Raw genomic sequence first — 19,790 nt, 5'->3', positions numbered from 1 at the left:
TTAAATATAACAAGTTCTTTGGGGAGGTAGAGAGAGAGAGAGCAAAGTGTACAATTTTATTTGCTTCATATTCAATTTCTTTGTAGCATTATTAGGCAATTTTACTGGTTTTAACACATAGCGTTGCAATGAAGTATAACTGATAATTGTTCAACATTGTTCCATCTAACTATTGCTTAAGATCTTATTGATTCGATGCCTTTAATCTCATCAACTTCAGTTCTTCCGTAAGCACGTGCATCGAATCCGAAACTTCGGCCTTGTACACATAAAACTTGATTACCGCCAAGTAGAAAATGAAGTTCAAGAAGTTGAATACTGCAAAAAAATGCAAAATAGTAGTCAAGATGAGACTTGTTTAGGTTATTTAAGATCCATCCTTGGTGACCATGCCTTTGAGTGATATTGGAAACAGTCGACAGAAGGAAGCTACTGAGAAAATTCCCAATCCCCAGACTTGTACTTGAATAGGAAGTACCGAGACTCTTCATGCTTTCCGGTGCATGATCGTAAAAGAACTCGAGCTTAGACACATCTAAAAATGAATCAGCTGTCCCCATAAGCACAAATTGGGGAAGTAAAATGAATATGGTTAATGGAAGTTGGCCTTCATGTTCAACCAAACCATGTTCTTTAGCCACATTGAGCCTATACCTCTCAGTGAAGGAAGCAATCATCATGATTATGATGTGGAGAACAAGGCCAACTCCCATCCTCTGAAGCAGAGTGATGCCCCTCGGATTCTTGGTCCATTTTCGGACAGCTGGCACGAAGAAACGGTCGTAAAGGACGACGCAGATAAGCAGAGAAATCGTCACGAATCCGGTTAAACTTGCTGGAGGAATCTTGAAGTTCCCTATATCTATCAAGGGTGGTGCCTTGTTTCACAAACAATGTATGGGTTTGTGCAATCATCGTGCTTGGAACGAATGTGGCTATCAATATTGGGATCATTCTTAGCATTTGTTTAGTTTCTTCTACCTGGGTTACTGAGCTCAGCATCCATGGATTCGTAGATCCTGTTTTCACAGCAGCCTTATTCAAGAACCTATGATTCGAAGATCGGAAAATTTACATTAATTCACTAATTGCGAGTACGTAGATAGGGACGGAATCGGGATGAACTTTAAGTTGGAGTTGAATCAATCTTGAACTTCCCATTCCAAGCATACTCTTCCAAGTCAAGTTCATGAAGTTCCTTAGGGTCACTAGGAAGTGGCACCCTCCATTTCCTAATGGCGGCCACTATGACTGTAGCCATTCTCGCGAACGGACTCTCGGTGGGCACCCGGTGCCGATAAAACGGGGTGCCGGCTAAGAAGATCATAACCGAAATCACGAGCATACTCTTCAAAGTCAAGTTCATGAAGTGCCTTAGGGTCACTAGGAAGTGGCACCCTCCATTTCCTAATGGCGGCCACTATGACCGTAGCCACGTGAACGGACTCTCGGTGGGCACCCGGTGCCGATAAAACAGGGTGCCGGCTAAGAAGATCATAACCGAAATCACGAGCCCGAGTGTGGGCAAACCGTACCCTAATGTCCAACCAACATTGTCTTGAATATAAACAAGGACTGTGTTGGCAAAGAGTGTCCCAAAGAAGATGCTGAACATCCACCAATTGAAGAAAGATAGCTTTTGAGCCTTCTCTTTCGGATGAAAATCATCGAACTGGTCAGCACCAATAGTCGAAATGTTCGGCTTTGTGCCACCAGTTCCGACGGCTAGTGTGTGCAGTGCACCGAAAAATACTGCTAACTGTAGGGTTGATGCCTTCTTGCAATTGTATACGTTGGCTTGGTGACAAGGTGGTGGTTTTAGTCCAGGGAGTGATACTGATAATGTTAGCAAATAGCAATGCCATTCCCTGTTGCGAAAAATTGCGTTAATAAAACATTTTTATATTAAATATAATTAATAATTATGTCATTAAAAATTATGTTATTATCAATTATAATAATAGTTTATGTAATTTGTTAAAATTATATATAATTTTTTATTGTATACATTTACTATTAATTTACTCATAAATTCTTAAATTTCCAAAACTTTCATGTAAAAATTATTTTTAAAAAGTCAATCTAAAACTTGAAAATTTAACAACTTAATTGTAAGTTAATCTATTACATTCTGATTAAAGTGTTAGACTTTATTTTTTGAGTTAATTGCACCGCACATCTTCAAATTATGATTTTATTTTAAATTGGTCTTTAATTTTTTTGAATATTTCAATTTTATCCATAAATTATGACTCTCATTTTAAAATGTTCTCCTATTTTTTAACATTTCAAATCCATTCCCAGATCATGACCCTCATTTTAAACTCCCCAACTTTGAACGTTCCATTAACATCCCTCAAAATCATTCAAAAGTTTGAGATGAAATTGGAATATTCAAAATTTTGGAGACCAATATAGAATAAGGGTCATAATTTAAGGATGAATTTGAAATATTGAAAAGTTTGGAATCTATTTAGAATAAGAGTCATAGTTTAAAGATGAATTGAAATGATTTAAACATTTAAATACCAATTTAAAATGAGGGTCATAATTTAGTGATGTGTAGTGCAATTAACTCTTTTTTCATATAAAATTAGGGTAAACTTCATATTTAATACCCCAACCATCACTTTTGTTCCATTTGTGGTCACTCAGTTATTTTTATTTTTAAAATTATACCTAACATTACATTTTGATTTCATTTTGGTCACGCATTATTAAAAAATTAAAAGAACTGCCAATGTGGTATTTTTTTATATTTTTTTAATGATGATGTGACATTATCTTATGGTGACGTGTCAGTATAATCGTTAATTTTTTAATGATAGGCGATCAAAATGAAATTGAAAATAAATGTTAGATATGATTTTTAAAAAATAATTAGGTGAATAAAACAAAACAAAACAAAAGTAATAGCTAAGATACTAAACATATAATTTACCCTAATATATATTGTATTTAAAATTGGTATATCTGATGAAACCTTAGCAGCTTTGTTGATATTTTTTTATCTCTATCCAACAATGTTATTAAAATCGGACCGGACCGGCCGGTTCGACCGGTTGAACCGTGAACCGATGGCCTGTCCGGTCCGGTTAACTCCCAAAACCGGATTAGCACAGAACTGGAAGAATCGGCTGAAAATCGGGAAAATCGGGGTGAACCGGCTGAAAACCGGCAAAATCGGTTTGAATCGCCGGTTCACTTTTTTCTTTTAAAAAAAATTAAACTAAACAACGTCGTTTGTTCAACGAGCCGAGTCAAATTCGAGTATTGCTGAGCTCGACTCGAACTCGAAAACTTTAAAAGTAAGCTCAACTCGACTCAAAAACTCACGAGCTAAAAATTATCAACTCGAAATATAATATTAAAACTTGAAATCGAAAAGGCTCGAACTCAAAAAAAAATTTAGAAGTTCGATTGAAGCCTAAAATTTGAGCTCAATTGAAGCCTAAAATTTGAGCTCAATTAAAGCGAAAGAATAGTTCACTTTGTGCTCACCAAAAGATTCTATGATTTTGAATATCAAATTACCTCTATTATTTATAGAAGTAAGTTGGGATGCTCTCTATGTTTCTTAGCCATGTGAGATTGTTTTGTTTTCATATTTTTACTTTTTAAACTTTTGGGATACTCTTCTATGTTTCTTAGCCATGTGAGATTGTTTTTTTTAAAACAATTAAACCAAATGACATCATTTGTTATGATTTTTTTAAACCTCAATTTTATTTTTTTGATTATAGTTATATAATTATATTTATTATTTAATATGTTTTACCTTAAATATTATGTTATAGTTGATTTGAATCATTTTGTTTCACTTGATTTTATGGTTTTTCATTTATACATGTTATGACTTGTGATATTTTTATACCTTTTAATATTATAAACTTAAAAAAAGTGTTACATATATATTAATATTGCTTTGAATATTATGTAAAATTAAAAAAAATATTATTTTATATAAAATCCGGTTTAACCGCATTGAACCCGGTTAAACTAATGAACCAATACCTTCACTGATTCAATATCCGATCCGATTTTGAAAACATTGCAATCCAAAATTGCACTAAGTTGACTGAAACATGTACACGAATGTTGCCTGGAAAATTAGACAAAAATTTGCAGACTTTTAGACCGACAGGATTGAAGTTGTGCCATAAAAATCAGTGGTCCAAATGAGAAATTTTACAATAATTTCAACCAACATGCCTATCTCAGTCATCGGTCATTTTCTATTGTCTTCTAATAATAAAACAAAGTAAAAAAAAATAGTCAAACTTTTACATTTGGTCCATGTTTAAATGCAATTATTTTCTAGTTTTCTACGTGTGTCATCTCACTGGATACTTCTCTATTAATTGACCAAGAGAACTTTTCTAGGTATGATTAAAATAATAATTTGTTATAATTAATCAATTGATTTAAGATTTAGATTTATAAAAAAAAAACCGAGAGAAATGAAGGAAATTCTATATAGTACCTTAAATTCTAATGAATTAAAAAAAATTGAAAATTGCTACTTCAAAAGAATAAACTCAATATATTTGAGATTCGAGCTTCAGACTTAAAATTATTTTTAAAGTGATAAAGTGAATTAAAGGGAGAAACTAAAGTAATATGACGTTTAAAAGTTTTGCTTCATAAATTTGAAATTGGAACTTCATCATCATAATTTGTTGCATAAGAGGAGAGGCAAAACAAAAAAAAAAGTGGGAAAAGAGAAGAAAAGTTACCAACAACGAAGGAGCAAGCAGTCCATCCACCTCTTTTGGATCTACGAACTGGGTTTCCCTTAAGATCCACAGTTCCATCTTGAGTGTAATCATCTTTGCCTTGTTCAACCGCCATTGATGAACAACCAACCAAGCTTCTATATATATAGGTTTAGTGAAAGAAGTAGCTTGGGCTGTAGTTAGTCCTTTAGATCATCTAGCTCAGTTGGTAGAGCACAAGGTTCTTAACCCTTGAGATTGTGGGATCGAGTCCCATGGAGGGCATTTCATAATTCGGAGGTCTCCTACGGAAGCTGCTCTCAACCTAGTGTTGGGGGCAGCCTACTATCTTACCTCCTCTTACCCCATTATATATGGAAACAAGGGACAACCATTTATTTCTTCCAACTAGTCCTTTTGGTTGACTTGGCTTTCCAAATCATTGGTCACTTCATTTGTTGCAACTTGAGCTCAATCATAAATTCTCGAGTTTAAATTTAGGGTAAATTATTTATTTAGTAATTTATCTAACGTTTAAATATAAATTTAAAAATTAACTCCATATACTAATATGTCACACTATAAAATAAACTTGAGTTAACGATTCAGTGGTCAAAATATAACAATCAATAACGTAAGTGATCAAAATTTAATAAATTGATAACGTAAATGACCGAATCAATGACCAAAACTAAAACTAAAATTACCACTTCAACAGTTAACCCTGTTTTAAGGAACATGGCATTTAACTTGCCTCTCGAAGTTTATTTATGATAATTTTACTTATTATTCTATTTAATTTCCGTCGATTTTAAGTGGATCTTATAAAAAAACCAATTTGATTGAAGTGGTAACCAAAACGTTTTTTTAACATTGTAATATAGTTCGTGTTGAAATGTTGAGCCACCGGCACGGTGGCAGGACATTGCTAACGGCAGCGATGAATGGAGAAAAAAGATAACCAGAAAATGTTTAGTTTCTAAAAATAGGAGAAAGAAATACAAAGGAAATAGGAATTTATTAGTTGAATATAAAATGGATGATTTAATCCAATACATGGTCGGCTTATATAACCCAGTTAACAACATGCTAACAAAGTAACTGAATTACAACTACTTCAGAAACAGACTAACAGACATTAACCAATTCTATTAATATTCTAACAGTTCAACACTGTTCCTTCAAGCTAATCCTTTTCATCTTGATTTGATACCTTTAACCTCTTGGCCTTAAGTTCTTCCGTAAGCACATGCATCGAATCCGAAACTTCGGCCTTGTACACATAAAACTTGGTTGCTGCCATGAAGAAAATGAAGTTCAAACAGTTGAGTACTGCAAAAAATGCATAATAGTAGTCAAGATGAGACTTGTTTAGGTTATTCAAGATCCATCCTCCATGACCATGCCTTCGAGTGATACGGGAAACCGTCGATAGAAGGAAGCTGCTGAGAAAACTCCCGATCCCCAGAGTCGTAAACGAATAGGAAGTACCGAGACTCTTCATGCTTTCAGGTGCTTGATCGTAAAAGAACTCGAGCTTAGCCACCTCTAAAAACGCATCAGCTGTTCCCATAAGCACAAACTGGGGGAGTAGAATGAATATGGTTAATGGAAGTTGGCCTCCATGTTCAACTAAACCATGTTCTCTAGCCACGCTGAGCCTATACCTCTCGGTGAAAGAAGCAATCACCATGATTATGATGTGAATAACAAGGCCAATTCCCATCCTTTGAAGCAGAGTGATGCCCCTCGGGTTCTTGGTCCATTTTCGGACAACCGGCACGAAGAAACGATCATAGAGGACAACACAGATAAGCATAGAAATCGTCACAAATGCAGCTAAACTTGCTGGGGGGATCTTGAAGTTCCCCATGTGTCTATCAAGTGTGGTGCCTTGTCTTACAAACAATGTATTGATTTGTGCAATCATTGTGCTTGGCACAATTGTGGCAATCAGTATTGGGATCATTCTTAACATTTGTTTAGTTTCCTCTACTTGGGTTACTGTGCATAGCATCCATGGATCCACAGACCCTGTTTTCACTGCAGCCTTATTCAAAAACCTGCGATTTACGCGAACGTGTGATTCGTAGATCACGAATGAAAATGAAAAACGAGCTAACCGAACCGACTAAATCCAATACTAACCTCAAAGACGATGTTGACTCAATCATGAACTTCCCTTTACTTGCATACTCTTCCAATTCAAGTTCATAAAGTTCCTTAGGGTCACTAGGAAGTGGCACCCTCCATTTCATAGCAGTCGCCACTATGACCGAGGCCATCCTCGTGAAAGGACTCCCAGAGGGCACCTGGTGCCGATAAAATGGTGTGCCGGCTGCGAAAATCAGAACCGAAATGATGAGTCCGACTGTGGGCAAACCATACCCTAAGGTCCAACCAACATTGTCTTGAATATAAACAAGAGCTGTGTTGGCAAAGAGTGTCCCAAAGAATATGCTGAACATCCACCAATTAAAGAAAGATAACTTTTGAGCCTTCTCTTTTGGATTGAAATCGTCAAACTGGTCGGCACCGATCGTCGAGATGTTGGGCTTCGTGCCACCGGTTGCAAAGGCTATTATATATAATCCACCGAAAAATACAGCTAACTGTAATGTGGATGCCTTCTTGCAATCTTCCACATTTGCTTGGTGACAAGGTGGTGGTTTTAGTCCAGGGACTGATACAGATAATGTTAGCAGAACCATCCCCTGTGTGATCAAAGGATATGCATTAGGTCAGTTCGGTTTTTATTATAAAAATCAAACATTAAAATTATATAAAATAAAGAATTGTCATAGTAAATTTAAACATCTTGTGCAATTAATTACATAATTGGATTGAATTATTTTTTAGCAAATTTAGACAAGAAATTGAAACATAAAAAACAGTATCTTAACCATCAACCATCATGTTATCTTATAATAATGAAATAAAAAAACAAAAGAGAGTGTTTAGTCAAAGTTCAACAATTTGCCCATGTTTGAATGAATTATTTTTAGTTGTTTGATTTTAATAAAAAAATGTAAGAATATATTTTACGTATTTTTAGTCAAAGTAATAGGTTAGGCTTTCAAATTTTTAATTATTATAAAAATTAAAACAAAATTAATTTATCTAAATAGGATAATGTTTTAAGGCTCAAAACATATTTATTTACCATTTTTAAGGTTTAAAACACAACAATCACTGAACTTGGTAAGTTTATCAAATTGGTCCTTAAACTTGAAAGGGCCAAACTGAAAGTTCAAAATATTAGTCAAATCATCTCCGATTTTTCCTGATCGAATTGGCCTCGAACCTTTTATAGCAACTTATAGAGTTTAGGGACCAATTTGACTGTAAAAAAGGTTCAAGGGTCGATTTGACAAAAATAAAAAGTTCAAGTATTTAATCAAATTTACCAAGTTCATGGACCATTTTATTTAAAGTAATATTGTTGGGATCCAAACCCTAGAACCACTAATGAATATCTTAAAATTGTTGGGGTCTTTCAATTTTTTCATTTAAACCGCCTAATTATTTAAATGATGTCAATCAAATCACATGCCGTTAACATTGGGAGGAGAGTTGATATGATAATTAACAAATTTTGTATAATTACATATTTAGTTCTCATTAGTTACACATTTGATTGGTAGAATGCTATCTAGCACGTTAACTCATTCATTAAATGTTAACAGTAAGTGGATTGATTGACTTCATTTAAATTTTTAAGTAGCTTGATTGTTAAAATTGAAAGATCTATAATTAGACTAGAATCTCTCCGTAGTTAAGTGATCACAAGTGTAACCTAACTTAAAATTAAAGATTTTTATATGTTGTATTAGTGAACCAACTATAACATATTATTAAAAAAATAAGAATAAAATTAATTTAAATTTATTTTTAATGATATATTGTTGTTTGAATCATTGATAGACTGAACTTACCGAGAAATACATGATGGAAGAAATGAGGAAAGTCCAATATCGTCCGAGATAAGCATCGGCAACGTAGGCACCCAAGATAGGAGTGAGATAATTGGTGCCCACCCAATTGGTCACATTGTTGGCCGACTTCACCGTGCCTTGGTGAAGCTTGGTCGTCAAATAAACTATGAGATTCGATGATATTCCATAATATGCCATTCGTTCAATCACTTCGTACACTGCACCAAATGTCCAAAAAACAAACAAGTTAATAACTTTCCATTCAATAGTCAAGGTTTCGAATCGAAATACATGTATTTCTTTTCTTTATTCCGAGATCGATATCAACTTTATATATACGAAGAAAACGAGCAAAAATAATAAGAAGAAGAAAGTGAAACAAAAAGTGGGAAGAAGAGACTGGGAGTTACCAACAATAAAGGAGCAAGCAGTCCATAGACCTGTCTTGGATCTACGAACTGGGTTTCCTTTAAGATCCACAGATCCATCTTGTGTATAATCGTCTACCCCTTCTTCAATCGCCATTGAACTAAGCTTATACATATATGTATATCTCTATGTATGTATCAGGTTATCTGTGTATGTATATTCCACTCCTTTATATAGACCTCAATGTGGTTGAGTGACTGATATTGGTATTGAGGTTTGAAGAGGTCAATTATAGAATTAATTTTATGTACTTTTTAATTGAGACATCTTATTCTATCTTAGGGTAAAGTACGTTTCATGTAACTCAATTATTACTTCAATTACAAGCAAGTCACTTTTCTCCCCTAAAAAGTTATAATTTAGTCTGTTAAAATATCATTACACATGTCATTCTATTGTTAAAATTGAAACAAACACATAGTGTGATTGGTATAATAATGGTTTTAGTCTTCAAAACTTATATATTCTATTAATATGGTCTTAATTCGAAACAATTTAATAAATATAACCCTTCATATTTAAAATTCTATCAATTTTTTTTTATGATATTGACATATCAAGTAAGTCCATCAAATTAAAGCAATAGTTGAATAATTGCATTCTACTATAAAGCAACAACAATTATTTGTTAAACTATTATCATACCATGAAAGTAACAGAAAAATAATATAACATTTCTGAGAGAAGAAAAAACAATTTTGGAGAACAACAAAGACTAAATTGATAGAGTTTTTAAATATGAAGGGTTAAATTTATTGAATTGTTTTAAATCGGGACCGAATCGATCGAATGTTTAAATTTTATGGGCTAAAATTGTTATTATAGCATGTCACAAATACTATTATCTAATATTTAACAACCAATAACTTATTTGTAATAATATTTTAATTGAATAACTAAATTGTAACTTTTAGAGAAAAAAAGTGACTCTTTTATAACCAAATTAATATTTGAGTGACCTAGAATGTATTTTATCCTATATTTTATTATTATATAAGATCATGTGTATGACTTAATTATGATCATGTGGCCTAGAATTCCATTAAACGCGTAGGACTCTTATTATCAATGATTGATTGAACCAAATGAAATCTCATTTCTCAATTTTTATTTTTTCAATATTCTGAGTGATTATAAGATAATATCTATTTAAAAATAATAATCATTAATAATATGCACACACTTTATATAGATAGATGTTCGAACTCAAGATATTTAAGAAAAATAATATTCCCTTTAACTACTAATGCACTTATTGGGTTCATTGTCAATGATATTTTAAAATCGAGACCAAAATAAAAGAAAAAATTTTATTTTGAGTTTTAATGATATCTTTAATCCGGAACATGAATATCATAAATATTTTAGTCATAAATATTCAATAACTTTATTCAAATTCAAATATAAAAGTACACTCTAAAGTTTTAAATTATTTTGAGGTGAGTTACTAGTGAAGGTTTAAATGAATTATGAATTGTGAGGAAATAAGAAATAAATTAAAATCAGATCATTTTAACTGCTTAATTGACTCGATTTTTTTAGGGATAATTAATATTATGTTGTAATATCATAGATTGACCGTTACAAACTTTAGTTAATTAATTAATATTATGCATAAACAAAATTATTCTATATTTACAAGACTATGGAGTTGAGTCAGATTCTTGTTTTTAAGTAATGGCGTGATTGAACGTTTAGTTTGCAAGCAATATAGGTCAATTCTTAACTATAGATAAAGTTATCCGAATGCATGATATGGAACCTGTTAAAATTACATCATTTTTTTATAAACTACACGTTTAGTACCCAATTATCACTTTTATTATGCTTTGATCACCCAACTATTTTTTCAAAATCATACCTAAACGATCTAGGTCATTGATTGAGAGGGAGCTCAACTATAAATAGAAACTTTCTCCTCCTCATTTGTATCATCCATTCCATTTATTCTCTTTGGAGAGTAATAAAACTCTGAGACATTTACTCTACTTTCAGTGTTCTTAGTTCTTTATTATGTTTGTGTTGTTGTTTATCTTGGTGGCTAGGAGTAGCCACACTTGTGTTTACACTTCCACACGATAGTCCAACCTTGGTGGCTTGGAGTAGTCACGTTGGTGTTTTGGAGTAGCCACGTTGGTGTTAAAGCTTCCGCAATCCTAGAAGCTTTGAGGGCTTGGTTCCAACCTTTGTGAGTTTGCATGCTCACTAGGCTTGGGTAAGGTTTACTTAGTCGCAGAGAAGATCAAGAAGTGTCTAAGACCGCATGTCCCGTCAGACATTAACTCTGATATTCTGACGGTTTGGGCTTGAAGGTTCTGAGGGCGTGACAAGAGGCTCTCTATTTATAGTTGATTCCCTCTCAATCAATGGCCCAGATCGTTTTACATCAATGACTAAGATATGCCCAATTAATAACAAATCCCCTAAATCAAGGAATTACAACCAAATCCTACCTAATTGCATCCATTAGTAGGATTCTTTCATTGGATAAGTGTTCACACCGGATATGATAAGATTCTCCCACAATATCTTCTTAATTTGTTGTCTCTTGACATATTTACCGAACTTCTGTGATCATCTTCGGATATGATGCCACTTTCCATCAAGGAATTACAACCAAATCCTACCTAGCTAATTACATCCATTAGTAGGATTTTTTCTTTGGATAGATGTTCACAACGAATATGATAAGATTCTCCCACAATCCCCTAAATCAAGGAATTATAATCAAATCTTTTGTTTCATTTTGATCTCCTACTGTTAAAAAATTAACATAATTGTTGATGTGGTATTTTTTTCAATGATGACCTAGTATCTTGTGGAGGATATCTTGACGCAACTGAAACTCAGTTATACGTCTTATAGGTGACAATTTATATACAAAGGAAAACTCGATGATGTACAAATGAAGACATCTCAATGCTATATAAGCAGAGGCATCTCAACATTGAGTTAATAGTGGAAGAAATCTATATTGACATCTCGTAACTATAAGAATCGAGATATCTTGACATCGTATGAGCGGAGGCATCTCAACGTTGTACGAACAAAGACATCTTGATGGAGACATCTCGATGGAAGCATCTCAACACCAAAATAATAGTGAAGAAATCTCAATTACAATGGGGGCACCTCAACATTGTAAGGGGAAGGTATCTCAACATGTAAGAGTGAAGTTATTTCAATGTTGTAAGAGAAGAGGTACCCCGATAAAGGTATCTCAACATTGAATGGACAGTGAAGGAATCTCGACATTATAAGGGTGGAGGTATCTCGATGTTGTACGAGTAGAGATATCAAGACATTACATAAGCTAAGACATCTCAATGTTGCATGAGTGAAAGTAACCCGATGTTGTAAGAGTACAAGTGTCTCAATATTATAAAAGTGGAGTCATGTTGATGTTGTATTAGCATATGTATCCCGATTATTGAAAATCACGTACTGTAGATGAAAGGGATTTTTTTATCAAGAAAATTAATAATTTGATTAATGAGGTTTTTAACAATGATTCAGACCGATATTTCAAGATTATTTAGGGTTTGAAGGTTCAAACAATTATTCATGTCAAATAAATGGGGTTAACTCAAAGCCCAAATAGAGAAACTAAATAGCAAGGCAAAACCCCCTTTCAGTCTCAAAAACCCTCGGCTTAGCTTCTCTTCAATCTACCAAAATCTCTTCCCAATATTGCACAAACCCTGTCACGTGCCGCCACCTCCACCTTCACGCGCCACCTTACTATCTCCTTTCACATACCCGAACGCCTCCTTTCTTCTAAATCCATCTTCCAACCTCCACCCATCCCTTCTCTCCGCTTCTCCCGCCGCCCTCTTACCCCCATTCCCACGCCGTCCGATGTCTCCCTCTCGCTGCAACGCGCTTCACCTCCATCCGGTGCCGTGTCAACCCTTCTGGGAACTCTGCTTATTCTCCGCTCAACTCGGGGTCGAACTTCAGTGACCGGCCACCCACCGAAATGGCCCCGCTGTTTCCTGGGTGCGATTACGAGCACTAGCTTATTGTTATGGATAAGCCCGGTGGAGAAGGAGCTACCAAGCAGGAAATGATTGATTGTAATATCAAAACTCTCGCTAAAGTCTTGGGCAGGTTTGTTTTGGGTGTTTGGGTGCTGAGAAAGTGTGGGAAATTGGGAGGAAAATTTTGGGTTAAATTTGAATAGGAAGGAAATATCTTGGGGGTTTTAAATTAGCCATTTTTCTGGGTTTGGCTTTGTCTTCATAGTGATTGATTCTTTAGTAGGATTGCTTATGCTATACATTTCATTTCGGGATTTGGAGTGTTCTTTGACGTTGCTTACATTATTACGTAAATAATTGATGCTGATTATTTTTCTATGTTAGTGAGGAAGAAGCTAAGAAGAAGATCTACAATGTTTCCTGTGAGAGGTACTTTGGATTCGGATGCGAGATTGATGAAGAGACCTCGAATAAGCTTGAAGGTCTTTGCTTTTAGCTCCCCTTAAGCTGATTGATTATTTGGTTTCACATTTCGTAATAGAAGTTTATGTTTTGTAATAAATTTTGTTGTTTTCTTGTTAACAGGATTGCCTGGTGTTCTATTTGTGCTACCGGATTTCTTATGTCGATCCCGAGTACAAGGACTAGGGGTAAGCTGTTAGCCTTTTTAGTCGAATGTAGTTCTGCAACAAATTTTTCTAGTTTTTGCATAAACTGCTTATTAATCAAGAACATGTGCATCGGTTCCGACATTTGTGTTTCATTGTCTTTCGGGGTCATATAATTGTGCCTAATGATCTTCTCGTAACCGGTTTTTGTCCGGACACGAAAAAATAAATAGTGTTATAAATAAATGGTTTTTATTGAAATGTTTTGGAGTCGCCATCGATTTTTTGAATTAGGTAAGTCGAATACCTAAAAATCATCTTTCAAAATAGTTTTGAATAAAACATCATTTAAAAGATAAACCAGTCTGCGTATAACCAAAAATTCGTTCTTTTTAGTAATAAAAAAGGATTCGTGGTCAGTTACGTTTGAGGAAAGATTAGCATCCCTATAACGCCCAAAATTGGTACTCGTTGATTATATATTGTCTCTATTAATAGAAGTCTAAGAATTCAAATATAAATTTAATTTACAATCTTACTATTCCATATTCAATTGCATAATTTTATTTAAAGAAAATATAGAAAATATTTCAATATTTCCAATCGAAGAGAAACTATTCCCTAGAATGTTTTAGGATGAATATTTTTATTTTCGACCGAAATAATAAAAATCTGATAATTCTTCTCAATAAATAATATTAAAATAATTTGATATAATCAAAAATAAAATAAATATATTTTTAGGTTTTTTTATAAGTAATATATTTATTATTTTAAAATATCAAAATAGGATATTTAGTTACTAAGACAATATTAAAAAATAAATAAATATTATTCTTTAATTAAATTATAAAATTAATTAAATTAATTAGAATAATATATTATGATTATTTAAAAATATGTTAATGAATAATATGATAAAAAACGTTATTATTAATTAACAAAAATATTAAAATATAAAAAAAACGTTTACCAAAGACATTAATTAGCATAATATATTTTAAAATTGATATTATAATTACTTAAGGAATAAAATACATAAAAATTATCATTAATTAAAAAACATGGGATTAGGATTTAAATATAGTAAATTTTATGAACAAAAGTTAGTGCTCTTATAAATATATTTGAAAGTGGAGTATCCAATATAGTGCTCTTATAAAAAAATAAAAAATAAAATAAAATAATATAATTAGTTAAAAAACGTGGAACTAATATTAAAATATAGCTAATTTTATGAACAAAAGTTAGTGTTCTTCCATTCCAATTTTTTTTAATAATAGAATTATTTTGTCTTTATTATTTATTATATGTATTCCATTTTAAACACTAGTATATATTATTAAGATACATATGTGACTAAATAAAAATACTAAATAAGTACTAGATTTAAAATATTTAAATATAAAAGATAATAATAAAATAAAATTATAATTAAATAATAACAAAAATAATTCCATTATTAAAAATAATAATAAAAAATTGAAAAAGAAGAGCACTAACTTTTGTTCATAAAATTTGTTATATTTTAATACTAGTTTCACGTTTTTTAACTAATTATATTGTTTTACTTTAATTTTTTTATAAGAACACTATATTGGATACTCCACTTTCAAATATATTTATAAAAGCACTAACTTTTGTTCATAAAATTTATTATATTTAAATCTTAATCCTATATTTTTTTAATTAATGATAATTTTTTATGTATTTTATTCCTTAAGTAATTATAATATCATTTTTTAAAATATATTATGCTAATTAATGTCTTTGGTAAACGTTTTTTTTTTATATTTTTATATTTTTGTTAATTAATAATAACATTTTTTATTATATTATTCATTAACATATTTTTTAAATAATCATAATATCTTATGCTAATTAATTTAATTAATTTTATAATTTAATTAAAGAATAATATTTATTTATTTTTTAATATTGTCTTAGTAACTAAATATCCTATTTTGATATTTTAAAATAATAAATATATTACTTACAAAAAAAACCTAAAAATATATTTATTTTATTTTTGGTTATATCAAATTATTTTAATATTATTTATTGGGAAGAATTATCAGATTTTTATTATTTCGGTCGAAAATAAAAATATTCGTCCTAAAACATTCTAGGGAATAGTTTCTCTTCGATTGGAAATATTGGAATATTTTCTTATAATTTTCTTTAAATAAAATTATGCAATTGAATATGGAATAGTAAGATTGTAAATTAAATTTATATTTGAATTCTTAGACTTCTACTAATAGAGACAATATATAATCAAGGGTACCAATTTTGGGCGTTATAGGGTGTTAATCTTTCTCCAAATGTAACTGACCACGAATCCCTTTTTATTACTAAAAAAATGATTTTTGGTTATGCATAGACTGATTTATTTTTTAAACGATGATTTATTCAAAACTATTTTAAAAGATGATTTTTAGGTATTCGACTTACCTAACCCAAAAGATTGATGGCGATTCTAAAACATTTCAATAAAAACCATTTATTTATAACACTATTTATTTTTTCGTGCCCGGACGAAAATCGGTTACGACAGCTTGGCGACTTTGCTGGGAGTCAGGAATAATAAATGTTGACTTCTATTCACGAGGAAGTCAATGATTGACTCTACTGAGGAGTCAAAAATAACAAATGTTGACTTCTCTTCGCGAAGGAGTCAAATATTGACTCTACTGAGGAGTCAGAAATAATAAATATTGACTTCTCTTCACGAGGGAGTCAGAAATTGACTCTACTAAGGAGTCAGAAATAATAAAGGTTGACTTCTCTTCAAGAGGAAGTCAAAATAAACTCTACCAAGGAGTCAGAAATAATAAAGGTTGACTTCTCTTCAAGAGGAAGTCAGAAATAAACTCTACTGAGGAGTCAGAAATAATAAAGGTTGACTTCTCTTCAAGAGAAAGTCAGAAATTGACTCTAGGAAACAAGATTAAGTTTCCTAAAAAAACATGTTCCCATAAAACCACAATTGTAATTCTAGGGAAACTATCAAAAGAAAAACAAAATTTCTCCAGGCATAAAAATGTATCATGTATGTATGAAATGATGTATGATGCAATGACATGTATTATGTATAAATGCATGTTTTCTTGATCTGTGAAAAATGACTTCAAAGGCGATCTTCATCAACATACACTTTTGCAAGTTTTGAGCTGTGTCAATTCCTTCTTGCCCCAACAAGCCCTTGTCTATGATAAGGTTGGCTTTCTTTTCCTGAACTTATGTAGAAATCCAATATAGCTCTTATCTTTGAAATGAGAATGTGTCATCTTTGAGACTGTCCTGTTTGAAAATGTTTTTTCTCTTTTCTTTATCAAAGAATGGAAGAATTTTGTAAAATATTGCCCCTTACAAGTTCACAATTGAATCAAATCATAAGCATGAGTTTAAAGAATATCAAATAAATCAATTACTCTTTTAAACATTCAAAAATCATAGTCCTATGACAAGTGTCAAAATTATTGACTGATTTAAGGTGGGTTGATTCTGGTAAAGTGAGGTTTCTCAGGTTGGTCCAGCACATATGTCTCTTTGAACTTCCTCTAATTTGAAATAGTGAACGGCCGGTGGTCGGCCGGTGGTCAGAGTTTCCTCCGGTGAGGGAATTTAGAGAGAAGCAAAATTGAGAAAATGAGAAGAATTGGCCATTTTGAGCCAAATTTGGGGTATTTATACACTTATCAAAACTATGTCGTTTTGGGGAGGGAGTGTGTGCAATTTCAAGATTGATAAATCACGTCCATGGTCCCTATATTCTGTAACCTTCTATTATAGTCACCGAAATCAGGTTTCTATATATTTTATTTATTTTATTTTAGTCACTACCGTATATTTATATATATTTAAATAATATTTTAAGATTATTTACGCTTTTAATATATATTTTATAATATTTCGAATATTGACCAGTAATTTATATATTTTTTAATTTAATCATATATTATTATTTTGGTTATTATTGCAACTTTATTTTATTTTTATTATTACCTTTTATCTTCAAATATTTTAAATTTAGTACTTATTATTACTTTTATTTTAGTAACATATCCTAATATATATATTAGTGTTTAAAATAAAATAATATAATGAATAGAAAAAATAATAATAATGACATAAAGTAATAATAAAAATTAGAAAGTTGAGCACTATAATTATGGTGTTTCATTTTAAAATACATTCCACTAAGTTGTGTCTACAAATATTTTAATAAACCCACGTTTTTTTATTTTAATTAATTATAATGCTTCATTTTTTATTTGTTTTCTTGAAATATGTATTTTATTCTCTTAATTTTAATATTTTTAATATTTTCATATTATTAGAGTATTATTTACAACTATAGTACTTTGCATATTAAGTAGTTATAATAGTAACCTTAATTTTTATATTTTCTTGATTAAATCATTAAAATTATTATATGTAATTGGGTTATATTATTTTATACAATAAGTCATAAAATATTTTCTTAACTGATTAGGAAAGTATTTTAAATGATTTGTTGGTATAAAATAATATCCTTACTATTTTTATGGGATCATAAATTGAAATTAAATATAAATTTGTTAATTTATTGTAAAGACATTAATTAATAAACAAAAGTACAATTTTGGACGTTGTGGGGTGCTAATCCTTCCCCACACGTAACCGACTCCCGAACACATTTTCTGGTAAGCAGACCCTTTTTGTTATTTTAATATTATTTTTATAAATTTTATTAAAATAACATAGCATTTTTGGTGACCAATCACACCTCGATAAATGATTGGTGGCACTCCACAATTGTGTTTTATCTTATACCATAAGAAAAACACTAACTTTTTCAAGACGAGATTTAGAAACCAACGACACTTGTTCTCGCCGGGCGAAATACCGTCTCGACATATCTCATATGCATATAAGATGACTGGCGTTAACATGCTTGCTTTTTTTTCTTGTTTTGATTTGCATCTGCATTTGTGTACTTTCTTTTTCATGTTTATGTTTGTTATGATTTGTAATTGCCTTCCAGTAGATATGAATCATATGATAGTGACGGAAATGTTCTTTTTATTTTAATTGGACCCACAAGGTAAGTATCATGCCGATATCTAGCAAAAGTGTAATCGGAAACACCCAGTTCTGTCTTTAGGAGGGACGTGGTAGTCCATCTTGGCAAAGCTAATGAGCCTTATGTGCAATGTTTAGTTTTGAATGCTAATGGACTTAAATCAAATTCCTCTCTTACTGCTTTGTTCTTCTTTCTTTTAATATGGAGCTCGGATCAGTGAAGAGATCCGGAGAAGACATTACATTACCCTATATAGTTTGCACCATCAAAAGGGACCGAGTTCTTGCGTATATTTTACCTACACATTCAGTCCATCTTGGCAAAGCTAAAACGCCTTATAGGCAATGTTTAGTTTTGAATGCTAATGGACTTACATTGAATGCCTCTTTCACAACTTTCTGGTGCCATCATACATGGTGTTAAGATTTGTGGAGATGGAATATCAGTTTGTAATTGCACATAGCTTATGGCATCTTCTTTTGAACAATAACAAAGCGGTTATCGTCAAGATGAAGTCAGTATTGTTCATTGGGAGTTTAGAGAAAATGATCGATTCAAGGGCTTGTAAACCTGCTTACCTCAGTCCTCTTGGCAAAGCTACTAGCTTTGAGTTGGCAATGTGTAGCTTTGAATGTTAATGGACTCGCATCAAGTCTTCTCGGTTCACTTTTGTGATTTTTATATATGGAGTTAAAGAGTTGTTTGAGATGATACATAACAATTTGCATTTGCATATTCTATAGAGACATCATAGATGGATTATATATGGCATTTAACGTTCGGAATGCTTTGCAGCTGAATTGTTTGTTAATGGCGAGATCGTCCAAAGATCACCCGAAAGACAAGGAGGGTGGAACCACAGCCACAAAGGGCACAAGACAGACCGAGGTACAATGACCGGACTCGATACGTTCGTTGTAGAGAAAACATGCGATAAGACGCATGATTACAAAGAAATAAAATGTTGTGTAGAAATCTTGGAAGCAGTGAATTGAACTCAAAAGTGTTCCTTGAGATATGGAAACATTATTAGTAGTATTATGAAGACTTCAATA

At 31.8% G+C, this 19,790-nt stretch overlaps 1 protein-coding gene and 2 pseudogenes across 1 annotated transcript; 1 reads left to right on the top strand and 2 right to left on the bottom strand.

The window, feature by feature from the left end:
- Positions 1-16: 16 nt before the first annotated feature.
- Positions 17-4,851, bottom strand: LOC120208008 (annotated as a pseudogene).
- Positions 4,852-5,878: 1,027 nt separating this feature from the next.
- LOC120208371 (protein NRT1/ PTR FAMILY 5.2-like) lies at positions 5,879-9,208 on the bottom strand. Its single transcript, XM_039207663.1, has 4 exons — positions 9,061-9,208; positions 8,651-8,868; positions 6,864-7,429; positions 5,879-6,778 (listed from the first exon to the last, which is right to left on the bottom strand). Exons 1-4 carry the CDS (start codon positions 9,191-9,193, stop codon positions 5,902-5,904), a joined length of 1,794 nt encoding a protein of 597 aa, XP_039063594.1. The 5' UTR covers positions 9,194-9,208; the 3' UTR covers positions 5,879-5,901.
- A 2,993-nt stretch (positions 9,209-12,201) lies between these two features.
- On the top strand, positions 12,202-19,790 carry LOC120207997 (annotated as a pseudogene).

The sequence above is a fragment of the Hibiscus syriacus genome, unplaced genomic scaffold, assembly GCF_006381635.1.
Source record: "Hibiscus syriacus cultivar Baekdansim isolate YM2019G1 unplaced genomic scaffold, ASM638163v2 tig00000538_pilon, whole genome shotgun sequence".
In the NCBI taxonomy this organism is placed as follows: Eukaryota; Viridiplantae; Streptophyta; class Magnoliopsida; order Malvales; family Malvaceae; genus Hibiscus; species Hibiscus syriacus.
The sequence above is the reverse complement of the archived record's forward strand: the minus strand, read 5'-3'. Positions and strand labels throughout refer to the sequence as shown.